At 41.6% G+C, this 22,318-nt stretch overlaps 1 protein-coding gene across 5 annotated transcripts in view; it reads left to right on the top strand.

The window, feature by feature from the left end:
- The window catches only part of LOC112228455 (rho GTPase-activating protein 32), a 241,599-nt gene that overhangs the window by 204,154 nt on the left and 15,127 nt on the right, over positions 1–22,318 (top strand). For 3 of the 5 annotated variants that reach the window (XM_024393786.2, XM_042309011.1, XM_024393787.2), the window contains 2 exons: positions 1,280–1,361; positions 21,994–22,143. In XM_024393786.2, coding sequence (XP_024249554.1) covers positions 1,280–1,361; positions 21,994–22,143 — 232 coding nt within the window. Of the gene's footprint in view, positions 1–1,279; positions 1,362–3,596; positions 3,963–10,687; positions 11,049–21,993; positions 22,144–22,318 lie in introns of those variants that run through there. The other 2 variants (XM_024393788.2, XM_024393789.2) reach the window with 2 other exon arrangements.

Raw genomic sequence — 22,318 nt, 5'->3', positions numbered from 1 at the left:
GGCAGGGGGATGAAGCATTGGAAGTTTAGCCATTGTTCTCTCTCTTACCTCTGGCTTTCACAAGAGAAGGTCACGGTTGGTTTGTGGGGTATCCTTCATTTATTTGGCGTGGGCTACGGCCAAACAATAGCCTGTGTAAAGTCAATTCGTAAACTCAAGCCTCAGTCTGGGCAATTGTTCCTTTATGATCTAGTCAGGTCATTACAACATTAAGAATGTCAAATGTAATGGTATAGCCTTGTATCTAACTGTCACATGGATATTTACATGTAATTAAGAAAAAATATTTTCTTTGCTAAAATCGGCATCTTTAAAAAACAAAAAATGTATACTCACAAAAGTGATAAAATACTTTGTTTGCATATTCAAATAAACCTGTCCATCCCTAACCTGGAGGCATCTATGTCTATTTGCACTGGGAGGATCAGTTGTTTTAAATCAGAAATTATTTGTTTTACTCATGTTCATTTGAAAAATAATATAAAGAAATATATATGTTTCATTGTCGCACACAGGATGGGTGCAGTGAAATGTGTTGTTTTAAAGGGTCAGCCATAGTAGTATGGCACCCCTTGAGCAAATTAGGGTTTAAGTGCCTTGCTTTCTTTCACCTTGTTGGCTCGGGTAATCGAGCCAGCAACCTTTCGGTTATTGGCCCAATGCCCTAACCGCTAGGCTACCTGACGCACTAACATCTGTGTCCGACAAGGATATTTTGCTTTCCGGTTGACTGTAGAGATTTTAAACTATCACAGTCTGCTCTTGACTTCTGTCCAGTGTCCAATTATAGACTAGAAGGAAATGTTCTTCTGATATAAAATATTTGGTATACACACACAGCATGTAAACACAGTCTCACACACACATTGCCCCACACACACTCACCCTCCGGCCTTTACCTCCGCTTCAGCTGGCACAGACCATTCCTAAAAGCCATAGCTTGGGCAGCTAATTAGGCACATGATCTTGACTGAACACCGCAACGAGCACAGCACATTTCCAAGTGGCATCCTGGGTCTCACACCAACCTTTTAGTATGTGTTTATACCAACTACCTATGGACTCCCTAATCCAGAGAGAGGTCTCCAACAAAGGCCAGATGCACAGTAGAGACATATTGATATAAGTGGCTGAAGCCTGTTTATCAGTCTTTAGTGGTACTGCTCTCACTCATTCATTCATTCATTCATTTTCACACACACTCATCCTCTCTGCTCACTCTTGTGCTCTCTCTCTCTCTGCGTGTGTGTAAAAAGTGTTTTTTGTCCTCTCTCCCCAGGTTGGCTTCTTTCCCAGTGAGTGTGTGGAGCTGATAAACGACAAGGTGCCGCAGTCCGTCACCAACTCTGTGCCAAAACCAGGTACTGTATTTCCTCTCGGTGCCAAAACCAGGTACAGTGAGGCGTCCGTGACTCTCCTAGCGTTCGCTCCCACTGGGTGCTATGTTGTTTTTGGTGGATAAAGTATATAATAGTTCTTATCAAAAATGTGTTGTTGTGATTTTGACATCATTAACTATAAACTACTAACTAGATATATCTGATATTTATGACAGCAGGAAGCAGTTGGTTATGGAAAATGCATATCAACGTTAGAGTATGATAATGTCTGGTGAGATTGGGGGGGGATTCCCAACTGTGATCTCGTCTGTAAGTGTGTGGTGTGATGATGATGTGGATGGGATGTGTGGTGTGTCATGGTGACTGACCTGCAGCAGGTGCTAGTGCCACTCTGTGGAGGAGTAAGGGTGATGCTCTACACAAGTGTCGGTCTGTCTCAGGCGGCTAGGCCAGCTGAGGCTAAAGCACAGAGCAATGTGAGGGAACACCTATCATGTCATTGCAGAGACCACTGAATGAGTGAAGTCACAACCAACCCAAACATGTCTCATGTTAACTGGCCTTTTTAAATGCATTTCAGGACTGACTCCACAATACAATAGGGTGAATCCAAAAGGAAAGTTTAGTGATGGTATAGACCTAGGGATTGATTGAAGAGACTTGTGTATTCAAAATAAAAACATAAGACCTAGATCATAATATTGATCTCTTTAGTTGAATGTGATGATCTTATAGTGGTATGAAGTGTCCAGTGAGAATTCCCACTACTCAACGTTTCACAACTTGAAAAATGAAATCCATAGTTATCGTGCTCTTGAATAACCACCTAAACTTGCATCTCATGTCTCTATTTGCACAATGTCAATGTTAATCCAATGCAAACACGTATCGCTGATCTATAGGTAGCCAGAGCAAACAGATAAGCCACCTAGCGCACTCATATGAGTGTCCAAAAACAAACACGGCCATTCAACACGTGAGTGTACCATAAAGCCCTATCACAATCAGAAAGTACAGCCACGACATTCTGATAGGCGTAAATGAAACTCTATCATGCATGGACTTTGACCCCCTCTTACATGGGTAATACTTTTAGATGGATTGTGAAAAGTGCAGCTTATGTCATGTTTCAGAATGACCAGGCTGCCAAGCCCTTTCCATGGCATCCCATCGTATTCATATCTTATATCCTGAGATGGCATCCCATTCCCTATAATGCTCTATGTAGGGAAGGAGGTACCATTTTGGACTCAGCCCCATGTACTCTCTCGATCAGCCACAGACACCTTAAGCCTATCTAAATCAGTCTTGAAAAATTCCCTTCCAATTCAAGGGGTGAATCACCCAATGACTCAGTGTCAGAACCAACCCTTTGGAATTGAGGTGGGAGGCCTGGTAGGAGCAGAACCATGCAAGGCCTGCTGGGAACAATATCAAGGAAAAGGATACAGGGAAGTGGTGACAAAAAAACAACACACCCCATAGGATCCCTATAGGATCCGTAATGAGGAATAGCATCATCACCATAACTATGCCGTCTCAGATGTTGTTAGGGGTTATGGCCCAATGTTATCTGGTACACAAAATTTAAAGCCAATGTTTCTAAGCATATTAGATTGTGTGTTATGCAAATAAAATAATGCATCATGCTGTATCTGTCATACTGTCCTGAATGCACACAAAGAAAGTCAACTCTGCGGAAATGGCTCCTATTTGCTTGCCCACCCATTTTAAATCTCCACTCATTGGGTTGCCATATTGGTCACACACCTGAAATTTGCATGTCGTTTTTTGCACAGCTTCACTCTGCTCCATGCATGTTTAAGTTTGTTGTTTATTTCACTGTCATCCCCTTTGCCCCCCACCCTACTTCATCATTCCCCTGCTCTGGTCTACAGCCTGCCTCCTGGAGTCTCTTCCCACCCTGTGCGTGCTGGTATACACCCCCTCTCCCTATCCCTCTTACAAACACAGGCCCCGTTCAAGTGCATCCTTCTTTCTTTCCTTGAAGTAGTCAATGATTAGAAATTACTGGACAGGTTAAAGCCATGTGATAGAGCCCTTGGGTTCACCTATCTAATCATGCTTAATCACAGATTAGAGGAGGGAGGAAGAAAGGATGCACTTAAGGGCCACACACTTTTCTTACCCACACTGCTTTTCCTCCTTCCACACCTGGTTGTCAAATTCAATAGTCATTGCAACACTTAATGATACTTTGTACTGGCTGACACCAATTTTTACAGTGAAAATTATTTTATTTGCTGACAAAGTGTTGTAGTATTCACTGCCCAATGATGTACTATGAAAGGTTTATTCATTTCCTGTATATTAATTGAACTTTAACCAATGCACACGTCATGCGTAATGTCCTTTTGTGCCTCCTCCACCAAGTGTCAGATGCCAAGCTATCTGACTGAGTGACAGTCTCGAAACAGAAAAAAAGCTGTTGTTCCTGCCAGTTCCTCCTCTAACAGGACGATCTCTCCTTCTCCATTCCTACCCACCTCTCCTGCCTATCCATCCGTTCGTGTGAATGGCATACATATTTGGAGATGGAGAGTGTAAAGCAGGACAGTGCATGGGTGACCGACCCGTTAAACTTCTACAGCCTGAGCTCAGGTAGACACGTGTGTCCATCCCTACGTGTGCCTTAACCACCCCAGAGCTAACCCACTACTAACGCACACGACACGCCGCTGACGCACTCTGTCTTTCTCTGTCTGTTCACCAAGTCTCTAAAATACCACAACACTAGGACCAGAGTCCGCAGTTCATTCTTAGTTAATTCTTAGTTCTTGGTGCACTCTATGATGTAACACAAGTGCTTTGGTCAAGTTTAGAAAAATACTTTAGGAGCCTTCTCTTTGATGCGTGGAACCTCACTTGAACAGCTAAATCCACTTACTCTCTAACCTGAGCACTGTTGTCGGAGTGTAACGTACCCTCCTTTATCAGATTCACTTGCACTAGACTTAATTAGTTGATTACTAGACTATTTCCAATGAATGTGTTGCTGTGTTATTTACCTTTTCTTATTTAGGTTTATCAGGGTTCCTTTTGAAGAGTTGATCCTGCTGCTTTTTTTCTTCAGACCTCTTCAGTGTTCCCCCTATCCGGTTACCAGCCAGCTGTAGTTGTCTACTCTGTTTGATTTAACTTGAAAGACTTTCGGGTGTGGCTGTGGCTGGGGTCTAGACTGGCTTGATTTATTCAAGTCCTCCCTTTAAGACGGGTGCTATAAAAGGATCCTTTGGAGCATTAAGCTTTGTCCTGCAACAGTAAGGAGCCAAGTCTTCTCCATGGTCACTGAAATGGCTACATTCTTAACAGGAACCCTGACATGTTCAAAAATACACTCACCAGCTCCCCTGCATAGAAAATGGTTCCTGTCCTTTTAGCTGGCGAACTGGGTTGAGATTTCTACCTCTGAAATTTCAGAGAGTGAGCAGATTGAAGGAGATCCTTTGCAGTTGGATACACCACTGTATTGAGTTGCATTTGAAAAAAAAGTTACTTTGGAAAGCTCCGAATAGTTTTTAGCCTTTTTAACTAAAGTTTAAAAGGACATCTGCAAACTGTCTGACTTGGATGAAGGGTTACACTGAAGTCTGAGAGACGCACGTCATCCAGACACTTAAACACTGAAGTCTGAGAGACACACGTCATCCAGACACTTAAACACTGAAGTCTGAGAGACACACGTCATCCACACACTTAAACACTGAAGTCTGAGAGACGCACGTCATCCAGACACTTAAACACTGAAGTCTGAGAGAAACACGTCATCCACACACATCCAAACACTGAAGTCTAAGCAACAGTGTGATCAGCTCTGCTGTTTTCTCCAGCCTGACTGCCCTAGTATGGCAGGTGTTTGTCCAGATGTTCTGACCCCACTACTCTTTGAATCTCCTACTTCCTCCCTGGGCTGGAGCTGGCTTCCTGTCTGGGGACCAGTCGAGTGAGTTGGGCAGCTGTGAGGAGCGCAAGCGAGCCAAGACAAGAGCTGGATGTGTCTATGAGAGAAGCAAAGTGAGAGATAGAATGGAGAATGTGTGAAGGAGACAGTAATATTTGTCATGCTTTTCCCAATGGGGCTTTGGTCAATTTTCCAACACATATGCTCTGGGCCGTGAAAGTATGTGAGGCACAGAGACCTTGTGTAGTTTGGGCCTGTGGGGAATGATTGGGGGAGATTGTCTCAGAAACTTCAGCCCTCATTCTCTTGGATGCGGAATGAGGGTGCTCACGCATCCCCCCCCCCCCATTCAGCTGAAAAGGTGGCGCAGGGAATTCAAAAATATTCTTTAGAAATATTTAACCTTCACACATTAACAAGTCCAATACAGCAAATGAAAGATAAAGATCTTGTTCATCTACCCATCATGTCTGATTTTTAAAAATGTTTTACAGCGAAAACACAACGTATATTTATGTTAGACCACCACCAAATAAATAAAAAAACACAGCCATTTTTCCCAGCCAAAGATAGTCACAAAAGCAGGATTAGAAATAAAATGAATCACTAACCTTTTGAAAATCTTCATCAGATGACACTCATATGACATGTTACACAATACATTTATGTTTTGTTCGATAATATGTATATTTATATCCACAAATCTCGGTTTACATTGACGCCATGTTCAGAAATGCCTCCAAAATATCCAGAGGAATTATAGAAAGCTACGCCAGATAACAGAAATACTCATCATAAACTTTGACTAAAGATACATGTTCTACATATAATTAAAGATACACTGGTTCTTAATGCAACCGCTGTGTCAGATGTTGGAGATGTTGGATGTTGGAGTCAACAGAAATACGAAATAACATCATAAATATTACCTTACCTTTGATGATCTTTCATCAGAATGCAGTGCAAGGAGTCCTAGTTCCACAATAAATTGTTGTTTTGTTCCATAATGTCCAATACTAGTGTCCAATTAGCTGCATTTGCTAGCACTTTCAGCTCACGTGCCCCAAAGCTGACGCTGGTCCAGGAGAACTCGGACGAAAACTTCAAAAACATATATTCCAGGTCGAATAAACTGGTCAAACTAAGTAGAGAATCAATCTTCAGGATGTTATTTTCATATATATCCAATAACGTTCCAACCGGAGCATACGTTTTCATCTGCAGCCAAATGGAACGATGGTGACACCCACAGACAAATGCGCCACAGGAAAATGGCATTCTGTCGGGACAGTGACTATTTCCCCTCCCATTCGGTCAAAGTTCACACCAGAAGCTCCATTCCACGTTCTACTGAATGAGGACATCTAGTGGAAGGCGTAGGAAGTGCTACCAGATCCATATCTTATTTGGAAGTGGATAGGCGATGACTTGAAATTAGACATGTATTCAGAATTTCACTTCCTGTTTGGAAGATTGCCTGCCCTATGAGTTCTGTTATACTCACAGGCATAATTCAAACAGTTTTAGAAACTTCAGAGTGTTTTCTATCCAATAGTAATAATAATATGCATATATTAGCAATCTAGGACAGAGTAGGATGCAGTTCACTATGGTTACGCAATTCATCCAAAGTGAAAATACTGCCCCCTATCCCCATTAACCTAAAATTACACAAGGACTAGGTTCCAGTTTAACAACGTTTACTAAACCGTATTTCCACAGTACATGGTTGCCATTGCACTCAGGCCAGGTCCATCAGCGGTGAGACTACCACGCAGGCGTACTAATAACAGAGTGATAGCACCGTAATAACAGAAACATAGGGATACTTTAAACATGAACGTAACTTCTTGCGTCGAGCAATCCCGTATCCGGGAGCGTAATTATAGCCTCAAGCTCATTACCATAACGCAACGTTAACTATTCATGAAAATCGCAAATGAAATGAAATAAATATATTGGCTCACAAGCTTTAGCCTTTTGTTAACAACACTGTCATCTCAGATTTTCAAAATATGCTTTTCAACCATAGCTACACAAGCATTTGTGTAAGACTATTGATAGCTAGCATAGCATTAAGCCTAGCATTCAGCAGGCAACATTTTCACAAAAACAAGAAAGCATTCAAATAAAATCATTTACCTTTGAAGAACTTCGGATGTTTTCAATGAGGAGACTCAGTTAGATAGCAAATGTTCAGTTTTTCCAAAAAGATTATTTGTGTAGGAGAAATCGCTCCGTTTTGTTCATCACGTTTGGCTAAGAAAAAAAAACGAAAATTCAGTCATTACAACGCCAAACTTTTTTCCATATTAACTCCATAATATCGACAGAAACATGGCAAACATTGTTTAGAATCAATCCTCAAGGTGTTTTTCACATATCTATTCGATGATAAATCATTCGTGGCAGTTTGGTTTCTCCTCTGAACCAAATGGAAAAATGCACGCAGCTGGAGATTATGCAATAATTTTGACGGAGGACACCAAGCGGGCACCTGGTAAATGTAGTCTCTTATGGTCAATCTTCCAATGATATGCCTACAAATACGTCACAATGCTGCAGACACCTTGGGGAAACGACAGAAAGTGTAGGCTCATTCCTGGCGCATTCACAGCCATATAAGGAGACATTGGAACACAGCGCCTTCAAAATCTGGGGCATTTCCTGTTTGAAATTTCATCTTGGTTTCGCCTGTAGCATCAGTTCTGTGGCACTCACAGATAATATCTTTGCAGTTTTGGAAACGTCAGAGTGTTTTCTTTCCAAAGCTGTCAATTATATGCATAGTCGAGCATCTTTTAGTGACAAAATATCTTGTTTAAAACGGGAACGTTTTTTTATCCAAAAATTAAAAGAGCACCCCCTATATCGAAGAAGTTAACTCTTAGAACCACCCATCCCGGATCCGGTATATTTGTCATCAGCAACGCTGAATAGTATAGCGCAATAGTCAAATAATATTACTAGAAAATATTCATATTCATGAAATCACATGTGAAATATAGCGAAACACAGCTTAGCCTTTTGTTAATCACCCTGTCGTCTCAGCAATACAAGCGTTTGTGTAAGTTTATCGATAGCATAACAAAACAATAAGTACACCTAGCATCAGGTAACTTGGTCACGAAAATCAGAAAAGCAATCAAATTCATCCTTTACCTTTGATGATCTTCGGATGTTTTCACTCACGAGACTCCCAGTTAGACAACAAATGTTCCTTTTGTTCCATAAAGATATTTTTATATCCAAATACCTCCGTTAGTTTGGTGCGTTATGCCCAGGAAGAGCGGTCACGACAACGCAGACAAAAATTCCAAATTATGTCCATAATGTACACAGAAACATGTCAAACGTTTTTTATAATCAATCCTCAAGGTGTTTTTCAAATATCTATTCGATAATATATCAACCGGGACAGTTGGCTTTTCACTAGGCCCGGGAGTAACAATGGCCGCCTCTCTCTTTTGCGCACAAATCACTCTGAGAGCCCCCACCTATCCACTTACGCAATGTGGTCGTTCATGCTCATTCTTTAAAATAAAAGCCTGAAACTATGTCTAAAGGCTGTTGACACCTTAGGGAAGCCATAGAAAAAGGAATCTGGTTGATATCCCTTTCAATGGGCAATAGGGATGCATAGGAACACAGGGTTTGCAAAATAAGAGTCACTTCCTGATTGGATTTTTCTCAGGCTTTCGCCTGCAATATCAGTTTTGTTACACTCACAGACAATATTTTTACAGTTTTTGAAACTTTAGAGTGTTATATGCATATTCTAGCATCTGGTCCTGAGAAATAGGCTGTTTACTTTGGGAGCGTTATTTTTCCAAACATGAAAATCATTTTTCCAAATATATATATATATATATATATATATATATATATATATATATATATAATATATTTTACAATTTTCACAATTTTATTTCACTTAGTCCTGCATGTTAGAGCTCGGAGCCTAATATTTTCACTGTACCCGGCAATCACACCTGCAACCCTGTACATGTGAACTCTGAATCTGAGCTACGTCAACTGGGTTTGTTGTGGTGACTGCCTCTTTGAAACAGAATTGTGGTCTTATGCTCCTTCGATTTGTACAGCGTTTCCATGCGAGACGTTGTGACCGGCCAGTCCACTCAAGTATGGGTAGCTGCAGCACAATATGATGACTGGAGTATGGGCGAGTGGCTGTGTCGAAGGAGAGTGGGTGTATAGAAAGCAACTCACCTAATTGGGAAGATTTGTGGTGTTGTATCGACATGCCTGCCAACCTGCTTCCTACCTGCTTACTTAATGGGCAGCTGTATCAGGACATGTCGCCGGCAGTAGGTACCGTGTCAACTTTTTTCCTTCCCATGGATTCATAGTAGCCTATACAAGAAATAATAAAAATGTATAACCATCTAGATGTCACTTTTATACATGGATACAGTCTACTACTCAATGGTGAGGGCATGAACGGCAACTACACTGGCACGACTGTCTGGCAGGTCAGGTAACTGCATGGGAAGTAGCTACTAGTAGCGAGGTCAGTACAGGTGCATCAAAGCTTGGACCAGGAGACTGAAAAATAGCTTCTATCTCAAGGCCATCAGACTGTTACACAGCCATCACTAACACAGAGAGGCTGTTGCCTACATACAGACTTGAAATCATTGGCCACTCTATCAAATGGATCACTAGTCACTTTAGTAATGCCACTTTAATACTGATGTTTACATATCTTGCATTGCTCATCCCATATGTATATACTGTACTTTATACCATCTATTGCATCTTGCCTATGCTGTTCGGTCATTGCTCATAGATATATTTATATGTACATATTCTTATTCCATCCCTTTACTTGTATATATTGCGGAAAGATTGTTGCTTCCATCAATGTAATTGTCTGCATCATTTCAAATCCCCCATATATTTTTGGGGTAAATATCCATATCCAAGTTTTCGTAAGTGTGACCTTAATTGCCTACTGTCTGTAAGCTTGACTTAACGACTGTTCCACAGGTGCATGTTCATGAATTGTTTATGGTGAATTGAACAAGCAGTGTTTAAACCCTTTACAATGAAGATCTTTGAAAATATTTGGATTTTTACAAATTATCTTTGAAAAAGGGACATTTCTTTTTTTGTTTAGATGCACAAGCATTTCGCTACACTCACAATAACATCTGCTAACCATGTATATGTGACCAATACAATTTTATTTGATTTATCAGGGTGACAGTCACAGTAAGCACATCATAAGTACTTTTAAGAAAAAAATAAACAATCATCAGTTTTATAACTGAAAATGTACAATTATTTGTCTTTTCCACAAGCCCAAATCGTTCCTTTTGGCACACCCACTCCTTTCCACATGTCTGCTACTCTCCTTTCTACACGCCCACTTGCCCATACTCCGTTCACAGCAACCCTCTTCTCAGTTCAATGGTCTAGTTGGGTTGTAAACTGACACGGGAGGGGGCTGGTTTAACTGAAAGGAAAGAATGTTGTGACGAAAGTTTGCTTGCGGGGCGATTGAACTCATAGTAGACTCGCTGAGGAGTGAGAAGCACACTTATCCTAATCCTATTTTTGACTGCTATTCACTGTCCATGGGTAGCCCTACATTTTGTGATTGTCAAGTGAAGTTTTGTCGGCGGTGTCTTTTGAAATAATTAGTCGTATTAACCAAATTATAAGGAGTCACAGTACGAGCATCTGTAAGGAAATGCCTACAGTTTACCTTGGATCCCCTATTTAAAGTCCTGTCATAAAGGGAGAATCCCACTGAAACGCAGGTAAGAATGTATTACTGTAGAATGTATTACTGTATGGGATTTAATTTGTAGCCTAGTATAGTGTGTATTTCAATTGTATCTGGGGGGTTAGAACTGTCTTTGCCCCTAAATTCAGTTTATTTGTCACTTATTCACTGCTTTCTCACCTAAATTCTGAAATTATGTTGTCAATCGATGAAAGTTCAAGCCGTTTTGTTGATCTTCTCTGAAATTATTTTTATTAGATTTACGTGACGTGGGCAGTCATGTCATTAAGTCTAGTAGCACAGTTGTTGAAACTCAAATCAGCCCTAACATTCCTTTGACAATTGCTCTAAAATGATTAATTAAACTCAGTGGGGGGAATAGACAACTATGCTCATGCTTTCAATGACTGTCATTTGTGAGGGTCTGTTAATATTCAACAGCAGTTAGGTTTAAGTGTCCTATAGGCAGAACTATTTAAGTTAAGACTCCTTCGGAATTTCCTTATGCTCACAAGAACAGTGTTGCGTTTTCTTTACACCCTTGATATCTCCTGTGAGTCGTGGCAATTACATCATATAATGACATGCATTAAATTGATTCATAGCTTTGAGATACCACATTGATCCTTTAGAGGTCTATTGGGCTTTGTAGTTTGCATGTCATCAACCTTATCTTACAAAGGCTGAGATGGATGTCTTATAAAGCAGTTTCATGTGGACTCCCTGAAAATAAGACGTCAGAATGAACTCACTCTGGTCCCCCAAGACAAATATTGCTCTATTTGTTAGTTGTCTTAAAGGACCATTTGCATAGTTGTCCTGTGAGACCACACACTTTTGGCTGATGTCATCCCTCTCTCAGCCAGAACTCTCTGTTACTCCAATGGGGTATTCAGCTTGGAACAATCAGCCATTCTGGCCTGGCTGTGACATGCTCCAGCGCTCTCATACCCAAACAGAGATCACTGTCTCCCAGGACCACATTTAATGGGCAGATGCAATTCTACTGTTTGCTTTGGACACAACATTGCTCACACTGGCAATTAAAGCTTTTTTGGGGGCTAACTGGATATGTCCATATTATACTGTTACTGTTGTAATCTCTCAATGGTGTCATTTCTAAATATTCTATAGCAGTTTTCCCCATGGAATACCATAGGACCTGCCTTGGTGAAGAATGTAAACATTGGCTCATGGCAGAACAATGCTCCCCCCTCTATAAAAGTGCTTGATGTGGTTGTAAACGGGGGGATGGGGGGGTAATTGAGCAGGTAAATGGAGCGGTCAAGCCTGTTGAACATGAGCAGGTTGCAAAAGGGCTCTGCTAAATAGAGCATGAAGTTGACATAATAGTTGGATTCCTCGACATCCCTCTCCAGTAGTATTGTTGGACTGATGTTGCAAGTAGATAAGATATCAATCGACAGACTTGATATCCGTTGTACTGTACTTGAAAATGCAGGGTTTAGTGTCATGGCATCAGTATAACCTGTCATTGTTATCTTGGCAACAATTTCAATACAGTACAGCAAAAGGTAGATGCATAACATTATCAAATCAGTTCAGAGAAGTTTCAAACACCTTTTTTTTACCTTTATTTTACTAGGCAAGTCAGTTTAAGAACAAATTCTTATTTTCAATGACAGCCAAGGAACAGTGGGTTAACTGCCTGTTCAGGGGCAGAATGACAGATTTGTACCTTGTCAGCTCCGTGATTTGAACTTGCAACCTTCCGGTTACTAGTCCAACGCACTAACCACTAGGCTACCCTGCCGCCCCAAATGCACCTAAAACTAATTTCTAAATTGTGGTTTTGCACCTACGGTTGGCCTGGGATATGGCAGTTGATGTGTGGGCCAGCATCCGAGAGGGAGCGTGATGTTTGCTGTGATGTCAGTAACGGTTACTTTACCACGCATCTGGTCCCTGAGCGCACTGGGGCCTCCATGGCCTGTCACACGTGCGCTCCTGCAATCTCAACAGTTTTGATAGCTCGCAGTCCAAGCTTTGGCTCCACTTCTTCTCACTCGCTGTCTCTCTCGCACTCTGTCTCCATCTCTGTCCTTCTCCCCCTTTGTTATTCTTTCTCCCTCTCCACGTTAGTTCAGCAGCAGTCGTGGCGTGGAGAGATTGAAAATGATCCTGCCCCAGAAATATATATTTTTTTATTCAGATGCTTATATTTCCTACTGATATCCTGATCCAAATGTTTCGCTGGATAATCTTGGGAATGAGCCATAAATGTAGGGGAAGGGGAACCAAAAATGTTGTCAAGAAAGCTGCTTTATTACAAATACACTACCGTTCAAAAGTTTGGGGTCCCTTAGAAAAATCCTTGTTTTTGAAAGAAAAACACCTTTTTTGTCCAAACCTGTTAAGGAGGCTGCAAATTTTCGCAGCTTTTTGTTAAAAATCGCGCAACATTTCAGCGTCCTGCTACTCATGCCAGGAATATAGTATATGCATATGATAAGTGTCTGTGTATAGAAAACACTCTGAAGTCTCTAAAACTGGTTAAATCGTGTCTGTGGCTATAACATAACGTGTTTAGGAGTCAAAATCCTTCGAAAAACTGTTCACCAAAAACACAAAAATAATATTCATCCGCCAGTCAATGTATTGTCTAAGGCTGAAGAAAATACATGGGGATCCCCTGTAAACGCCTACAGCTTCCACACGATGTCGCCAGTGCTGGCATTTTTGGGCTGCTTTATCCTTGGTTTGGTGACATATAGGCACTTCCTTTCTTGGGGCTCACCACAGGATGTTATGAAAGTGAAAACATGGAGTATGATTTCAAGACTTGCTGCTATCGAATACAGATCGCCCCGTGATCAATTTGATAGATTATTAACGTTTATTAATACCTAAAGTTGGTTTAGAAAAGTAGTTTGAAGTGATTTGTAAAAGTATATAGGCAACTTTTGTAATTTTAAAAAGTGACGTTGCGTCTTGTAAAGGGGCATTTTCTGGATCAGACCGGTCTTCAGCAAATCACATTTTGGGTATACAATGACGGATTTAATTGGGAAAAAGACCCAATTGTGATGTTTATGTGACATATAGGAGTGCCAAGAAAGAAGCTCGAAAAGGTAATGAATGTTTTATATTTTATTTCTGCGTTTTGGGTAGCGCCGGCTACCGCAAAATCTGTTGTTTTGTTGACGGTCTGGTATTCTGGGGGTGCATGCTATCAGATAATAGCTTCTCATGCTTTTGCCGAAAAGCATTTTACAAATCTGACTTGGTGGCTAGATTCACAACGAGTGTAGCTTTAATTCAGTACCTTGTATGTGTGTTTTAATGAAAGTTTGAGTTTTATCGAAAACTTTCGGTGGCGCTCTAAAATTTCCGCTGATTTGATCCCGCCACAGGGACCTAGTCCCTATCAATAACAGCAAATTGATCAGAAATATAGTGTAGACATTGTTAATGTTGTAAATTACAATTGAAGCTGGAAACTAAAATATCTACATAGGCGTACAGAGGCCCATTATCAACAACCATCACTCCTGTGTTCCAATGGCATGTTGTGTTAGCTAATCCAAGTTTATCATTTTAAAAGGCTAATTGATCACAAGAAAATCATTTTGCAATTATGTTAGCACAGCTGAAAACTGGTGTTCTGATTAAAGAAGCAATACAACTGGCCTTCTTTAGTCTAGTTGAGTATCTGGAGCATCATCATTTGTGGGTCTGATTACAGGCTCAAAATGGCTAGAAACAAAGAACTTTCTTCTGAAACTTGTCAGTCTATTCTTGTTTTGAGAAATGATCAATGTTGACTGAGAGGATAGCTATGCAGTGCAATGTGGAATTTTATTGTTAGCTTCCTATACAGTGGCACTTAACTGTGAAAGTTGTAAAGATAAAGAACAGACAGTAGCTGCTTTGTGTTGACTCTGACCGGAGTGTGTGCATGTCCACGCGAACACCCGCGTGTTTGCTTACCTCCGTCTGCATTATGTTGGCATAATTTCATACTGCTCCTTACACCACCTTAAAAGTCCTAATTAATGATGTTTGCATTTCAAAATGTTGTAAAAGTATTTTCTAACTGTATGAGCATTGTGAAATATCATTACGGTCAACTACACCAGTTTTGTCACAATAATAATAATAATAATAATTCTCCCCAAACTATCAAAATTCCACATAAATTTCCCCCTCTGGCACCCAAGAGTTCCACATGCAAATCTCAGGGTGAGGCTGCTGGCTCTTATTTGACTTGCTGTGGACCGCGGGGACTTCCACTGTGTCCAACCACCCGAGGAGCAGCTCTCTGCCCCGCTGACTATGACTCAGCCATTTTCTAGGTTTTCAAATGCATACCATGATAGAAGAAGGTTTCAGCAACAGCTGGGAAAGTTTTACATCACCCTGATCCACTAACCTGAATGCTGGTCTTCAGCTTGCTCACTACAGTGCCTTCAGGAAGTATTCACACCCCTTTACTGTTTCCAAAGATTAAAATGGATTTCATTGTCATTTTTTGTCAACGATCTATACAAAATACTATAACGTTTATAGTGGAAGAAACCTTTGTAAAAATATAAATATATATGAAAAATAAAACACTAATATATCTTGATTAGATAAGTATTCAACCCCCTGAGTCAATACATGTTAGAATCACCTTTGGTGAGTCTTTCTGGGTACGTCTCTAAGAACTTTGCACGTCTGGATTGTACAATATTAACACTTGTTATTTTTTACATGATTTCTTCCCTAGATTTTCAAGCCGATTTAGCAAAAAAAATTTAACTATGCCACTCGGGAACATTCAATATCGTCTTGATAAGCAACTCCAGTGTATATTTGGCCTTGTGTTTTAGGTTACTGTCCTGCTGAAAGGTGAATTTGTCTCCCAGTGTCTGTTGGAAAGCAGACAACCAGATTTTCCTCTAGGATTTTGCCTGTGCTTTGCTCTATTTTGTTTATTTTTTATCATAAACTCCCTAGTCCTTGCTGATGACGAGCATACCCAGTACATAATGCAGCCGCCACCATGCTTGAAAATATGAATGGTAAAACTTTGTTTTGTTTTTTTACTTCAACTTTATTTAACCAGGTAGGCTAGTTGAGAACAAGTTCTCATTTGCAACTGCGACCTGGCCAATATAAAGCATAGCAATTCGACACATACAACAACACAGTTACACATGGAATAAACAAAACATAATCAATAATACAGTAGAACATACTTTGTAAGTAGGAAAACCTGCAAAATCGGAAGTGTATCAAATACTTGTTCTCCCCACTGTACGAAGCCAATTCCAGATTTAATTTTGGATTGGAGATGCTTAATGTGAGTCTGGAAGGAGAGTTTACAGTCTAACCAGACACCTAGGTATTTGTAGTTGTCCACATATTCTAAGTCAGAGCCGTCCAGAGTAGTGATGCTGGATGGGCAAGCAGGTGCGGGCAGTAATCTGTTGAATAGCATGCATTTAGTTTTACTTATGTTTAAGATCAGTTGGAGGCCATGGAAGGAGAGTTGTATGGCATTGAAGCTCGTCTGGAGGTTAATTAACACAGTGTCCAAAGAGGGGCCAGAAGTATACAGAATGGTGTCGTCTGCGTAGAGGTGTACCAGAGAATCACCAGCAGCAAGAGCAACATCATTGATGTATACAGAGAAGAGTCACCCGAGAATTGAATCCTGTGGCACCCCCATAGAGACTCCCAGAGGTCCGGACAACAGGCCCTCCGATTTGACACACTGAACTCTATCAGAGAAGTAGTTGGTAAACCAGGCTAGGCAATCATTTGAGAAACCAAGGCTGTCGAGTCTGCCAATAAGAATGTGGTGATTGACAGAGTCGAAAGCCTTGGCCAGGTCGATGAATACGGCTGCATAGTAATGTCTCTCATCGATGTCAGTTATGATGTTGTTTAGGACCTTGAGCGTGGCTGAGGTGCACCCATGACCAGCTCTGAAACCAGATTGCATAGCGGAGAAGGTACCATGGGATTCAAAATGGTCGGTAATCTGTTTGCTAACTTGGCTTTCGAAGACCTTAGAAAGACAGGGTAGAATAGATATAGGTCTGTAGCAGTTTGGGTCTAGAGTGTCACCCCCTTTGAAGAAGGGGATGACTGCAGAAGCTTTCCAATCTTTGGGAATTTCAGATGATACAAAAGAGATTTTAGAAAGCGAGGGTCCGGATTGTCTAGCCCGGCTGATTTGTAGGGGTCCAGATTTTGCAGCTCTTTCAGAACATCAGCTATCTGGATTTGGGTAAATGAGAAATGGTGGGGGCTTTGGCGGGTTGCTGTGGAGGGTGCCAGGCAGTTGACCGGGGTAGGGTTGGCCAGGTGGAAAGCATGGCCAGCCATAGAGAAATGCTCATTGAAATTCTCAATTATAGTGGACTTATCGGTGGTGACAGTGTTTCCTAGCCTCAGAGCAGTGGGCAGCTGGGAGGAGGTGCTCTTATTCTCCATGGACTTTAGTGTCCCAGAACTTTTTTTAGTTTGTACTACAGGATGCAAATTTCTGTTTGAAAAAGCTAGCCTTAGCTTTCCTGACTGCCTGTGTATATTTGTTCCTAACTTCCCTGAAAAGTTGCATATCACGGGGGCTATTCAATGCTAATGCAGAACGCCACAGAATGTTTTTGTGCTGGTCAAGGGCAGACAGGTCTGGAGTGAACCAAGGACTATATCTATTCCTAGTTCTACATTTTTTTAATGGGGCATGCTTATTTCAGATGGTGAGAAAGGCACTTTTAAAGAATAGCCAGGCATCATCTACTGACGGGATGAGGTCAATGTCATTCCAGGTTACCCCGGCCAGGTCAATTAGAAAGGCCTGCTCGCAGAAGTGTTTTAGGGTGTGTTTGACAGTGATGAGGGGTGGTCGTTTGGTTGCAGATCATTACGGATGCAGGCAATGAGGCAGTGATTGCTGAGATCTTGATTGAAAACAGCAGAGGTGTATTTGGAGGGTGAGTTAGTTAGGATGACATCTATGAGGGTGCCCGTGTTTACGGATTTGGAGTTGTACCTGGTAGGTTCATTGATAATTTGTGTGACATTGAGGGCATCAAGCTTGGATTGTAGGATGGCCGGGGTGTTAAGCATGTCCCAGTTTAGGTCACCTAGTAGCACGAGCTCAGAAGATAGATGGGGGTAATCAATTCACATATGGTATCGAGGTCACAGCTGGGGGCTGAGGGAGGTCTATAGCAAGCGGCAACAGTGACTTGTTTCTGGAAAGGTGAATTTTTAGAAGTAGAAGCTCAAATTGTTTGGGTACAGACTTGGATAGCCTGCAGAGTTCTGTATTACTATCTTTGCAGTAGATTGCAACACCGCACCCTTTGGCAGTTCTATCTTGGGGGGATAATGTTATAGTTAGTCCACAAATGAGAGCACCTGGGGAGTGGGAGAGGAGCTAGGCACTGCAGGACCTGGATTAACCTCTACATCACCAGAGGAACAGAGGAGAAGTCGGGTAAGGGTATGGCTAAATGCTACACTAACTGGCCTCTAGCACGTTCGGAACAGAGAGTATAAGGAGCAGGTTTCTGGGCACGATAGCATAGATTCAAGGCATAGTGTACAGACAAAGGTATGGTAGGAGGTGAGTACATTGGAGGTAAACCTAGGCATTGAGTAATGATGAGAGAGATGTAATATAGTCTCTAGAGATGTTTAAACCAGGTGATGTCATCGCATATGTAGGAGGTGGAACAACATGGTTGGTTATATATATATATATATTGAGCAGGGCTAGAGGCTCTACAGTGTAATAAGACAGTAATCACTAACCAGGACAGTAATGGACGAGGCATATTGATATTAGAGAGAGGCATGCGTAGCCAAGTGAACATATGGGTCCAGTGAGTGGTTGGGCTGACTGGAAACACGTCGATTCAGACAGTCAGCAGGCCGATGTTAACACGCTAACAGTTAGTAGGCCGGGGCTAAACAAGTTAGCAGTTAGCAGACCGGCGCTGGCAAGCTAACAGTTAGCAGACTGGGTTAGCAAGCAAGCAGTTAGCAGGGGCTAGCAGTTAGCAGATTGAGGCTAGCAAGTTAGCCTTTGGGAGACGTCGCGATGGGGGTAAGTCTGTTTTTGCCTCTTCGTGCGGTGACGTCGATAGACCAGTCGTGTAGTTAGTAGGGTTCCAAGTAGCTCTAGGTAGCTAGCAGGTTAGCAGAATGGGCCTTCAGCAGGCATAACGCCTGAGGGGCCTGTTGGAATCCTCGGGAAGATTATGTCAGTATTCCAATCGTAGAGGATCGGCGGGATTCCATGCCCCGTACTGGCAGTAGAAGGGGTCCGGATATTGTAGCCCAGGAGTGGGCTTCAGTGGTAGCACAGGAGCCCTGTCCGGGCTAGCTTCAGGCTAATTGGTGCTTCCTCCGGGATGGAAATGCTAGCCAGGAGTGGACACCAGAATTGCGGTTAGCTAGTTGCAAAGATCCAGATGAAAATGTTCAGAGTTTGCTGTAGGAATCTGGGGATATGGAGAGAAATAGGTCCGTTATGCTCTGGTTTAAGTCACATTGTTCGAACTGGCGAGAGCTTTCCGAGCTAAAGGTTAGCTGATGACTGCTTGCAATTGTTTGCTAGCTGGTAGGTTGTTAGCTGGCTAGCTTCAGTTGAGGGATTCCAGATCCGAGGTAAATATAAATACATTTAGAAGTTAAGGTTTAGGAAAATATTTTTAAAAGATATGCAAAGAAAAAGATATACACAAGGGACACGACAGGACAAAAGCCAAAGACGTCTGACTGCTACGCCATCTTGGAAGGTGATGTGTTTATGTTGAATTTGCCCCAAATATAATGCTTTGTATTCAGAACATAAAGTTAATTATTTTGCCACATTTTTTGCAGTTTTACTATAGTGCGTTATTGCAAACAGGATGCATGTTTTGGAATATTTGTATTATTTTCAGACTTCCTTCTTTCACTCAGTCAATTAGGTTAGTATTGTGTTTTCTCCTATCACGGCCATTAAACTCTAACTGTTTTAAAATCACCATTGGCCTCATGGTGAAAACCCTGAGCTCTTTCCTTCCTCTCCGGCAACTGAGTTATCAATGACGCCTGTATCTTTGTGGTGACTGGGTGTATTAATACAGCATCCGAAGTGTAATTAATACATTCTCCATGCACAAAGGATTATTCAATGTCTGCTTTGTTTGTTTGTTTTTTTACCTATCTACCAATAGGTGCCCTTTACAAGGCATTAGAAAACCTCCCTGGTCTTTGTGGTTGAGTCTGTGTTTGAAATTCACTGCTGGAATTAGGGACCTTACAGATAATTGTATGTGTGGGGTACAGAGATGAGGTTGTCATTAACAAATCATGTTAAACACTATTTTTAACTCCTGAACTTATTTAGTCTTGCCATATCAAAGAGGAATACTTATTGACTTAAGATATTTCAGCTTTACATGTTTTATTTATTTGAAGAAAAAAACTATATGGGTGTTATTATCTTCCGAAGGCACTGCATAAAATCAGAGTTGCAGCAGTGCTTTACCCAACCCTGTGAGATAGTTTACCATATGTTTTCCATCTTGGAGGCTTTCGCCAAAGATAGTTTAAACAATGACCTCGTCATTGTCCCACAATCAGTTTGATTTTCCGAAGTGCGTCTCTGGAATTGCCCCTTCACTGTCAGCAGAGTTGACATTGAGCAGAGAAGTCTTCAGACAACTCTGGAAAGTCTTTCTTGCCTTGCAGGCTTGCGCTCCCATCAGCTTCTGTTGATGTGGGTTCCTAAATAACAGTGACAGCTGGTGTAAGCTGATACAATTGCTCTGTCAGCCCTACATGATATGCAAAGCCCTTTTGATGCCTCAACGGTTGGTAACAAAGCTGCCTCAGCAGTTTGGTGGGATTCAGCACCAAGGATTTTTTATCTTTCTCATAGGGGAAATTCTGGCTCCAATCAGCTGAGAATTTATCAAAGCAGAAAGTATGGTTCATGATTTAGAAGCGGTGTGCTTCTCGTACTCAATATATACACAAATGAAAGTACTTTCGGTATTTATCTGTGGTGAAGAGAGTGGACTCACTCAGAAAAGTTGTCCCTGGAATAGGGTTACGTATTTTGTTTGTAGTCTGTAGAGCAGGGCTGCCAAATTCCAGTCCTGGAGGTCTGAAACACTTCTGGTTTTAATCTTCCCCCTCTAAACAGGGACTGATTCAGACCTGGGACACCAGGGGAGTGCAATTAACTACCAGGTAGAAACAAAAAACACAAATGTTTTGGCCCTCCAGGACTGCAATTAGGCAGCCTTGCTGTAGAGGGAAAGTTGATTCCCCAACGTGTCGGACGATACAGCCGGCTTATTTCTACTCCGTTGGAGAATGTGTCTCCACTTTTTCAGGGAAATTTGACTCTGGGATCTACAATTTGCAGTGGAGGATTTGTGAACAAAAGTTTGCAGGCATGCCAACTCCATTGTTCTCTCTGAAAGCTGAGTTTTTTTTCTCACAATTTTCCAAATGGAGAAAACAACTGGGCCCATACTTTGAAAGGCTTAGACCTTTTTCTAGACCCATTGTCTTTAATGAGGGGGTTTTGGTTTGTCTTTCATATTGAGGTGGTGATTCTGGTGGAGGATGTTTGCAGTTGCCCTCAAATTTAAATTGAGGAATGAAGCTGACTACAGTCTCAAGAAATCTTCCCATGGTGTAATAAATGGCTGGCATTAGAAGAATATATATTTTTTTAAATATATTGGTTGGGACTGGCTTATTCACACACACCTCTGGTCTGTTAAATGTTTCCATTGAACCTTGGACATAAATGCAGCATAACCTTGGATTAAAAATAATCAATAATCTAATGAAAGCAAGGTCTTGCAGCTCATCTTACTGGTATGTTTGCATCACTTTGCCAGCTCACCATTTTAAATGCGTTACTTTACGTTACATGGACGGTCAACACCAGCTGAACATGTGAGTGTGTGTTAAACATATTGTATGTGTGTGTCTCTCTTTCCTGGCAGTGTCTAAGAAGCACGGGAAGCTGATCACGTTCCTGCGCACCTTCATGAAGTCCAGGCCCACCAAGCAGAAGCTGAAGCAGCGGGGCATCCTCCGGGAGAGGGTGTTTGGCTGTGACCTTGGGGAGCACCTCCTCAACTCGGGCCACGATGGTGAGACACTCCCTTTCTTTCTCTCTCACAAACAGACAGGTACATTCAATCTCTGACACATAAATGCGGAAGTTCTTCAGCTTTGACCTCAACTGTGGTATTGAAGGCTTGAAACGCACACATGCAAACACTAAAATACCTCAGGATTAACGGTTACCCTTCTTTGTGCATGATG

The sequence above is a fragment of the Oncorhynchus tshawytscha genome, linkage group LG30 (assembly GCF_018296145.1).
Source record: "Oncorhynchus tshawytscha isolate Ot180627B linkage group LG30, Otsh_v2.0, whole genome shotgun sequence".
In the NCBI taxonomy this organism is placed as follows: domain Eukaryota; kingdom Metazoa; phylum Chordata; class Actinopteri; order Salmoniformes; family Salmonidae; genus Oncorhynchus; species Oncorhynchus tshawytscha.
Note: the sequence above shows the minus strand (reverse complement) of the source record. Positions and strands in the feature narration are given on the sequence as shown.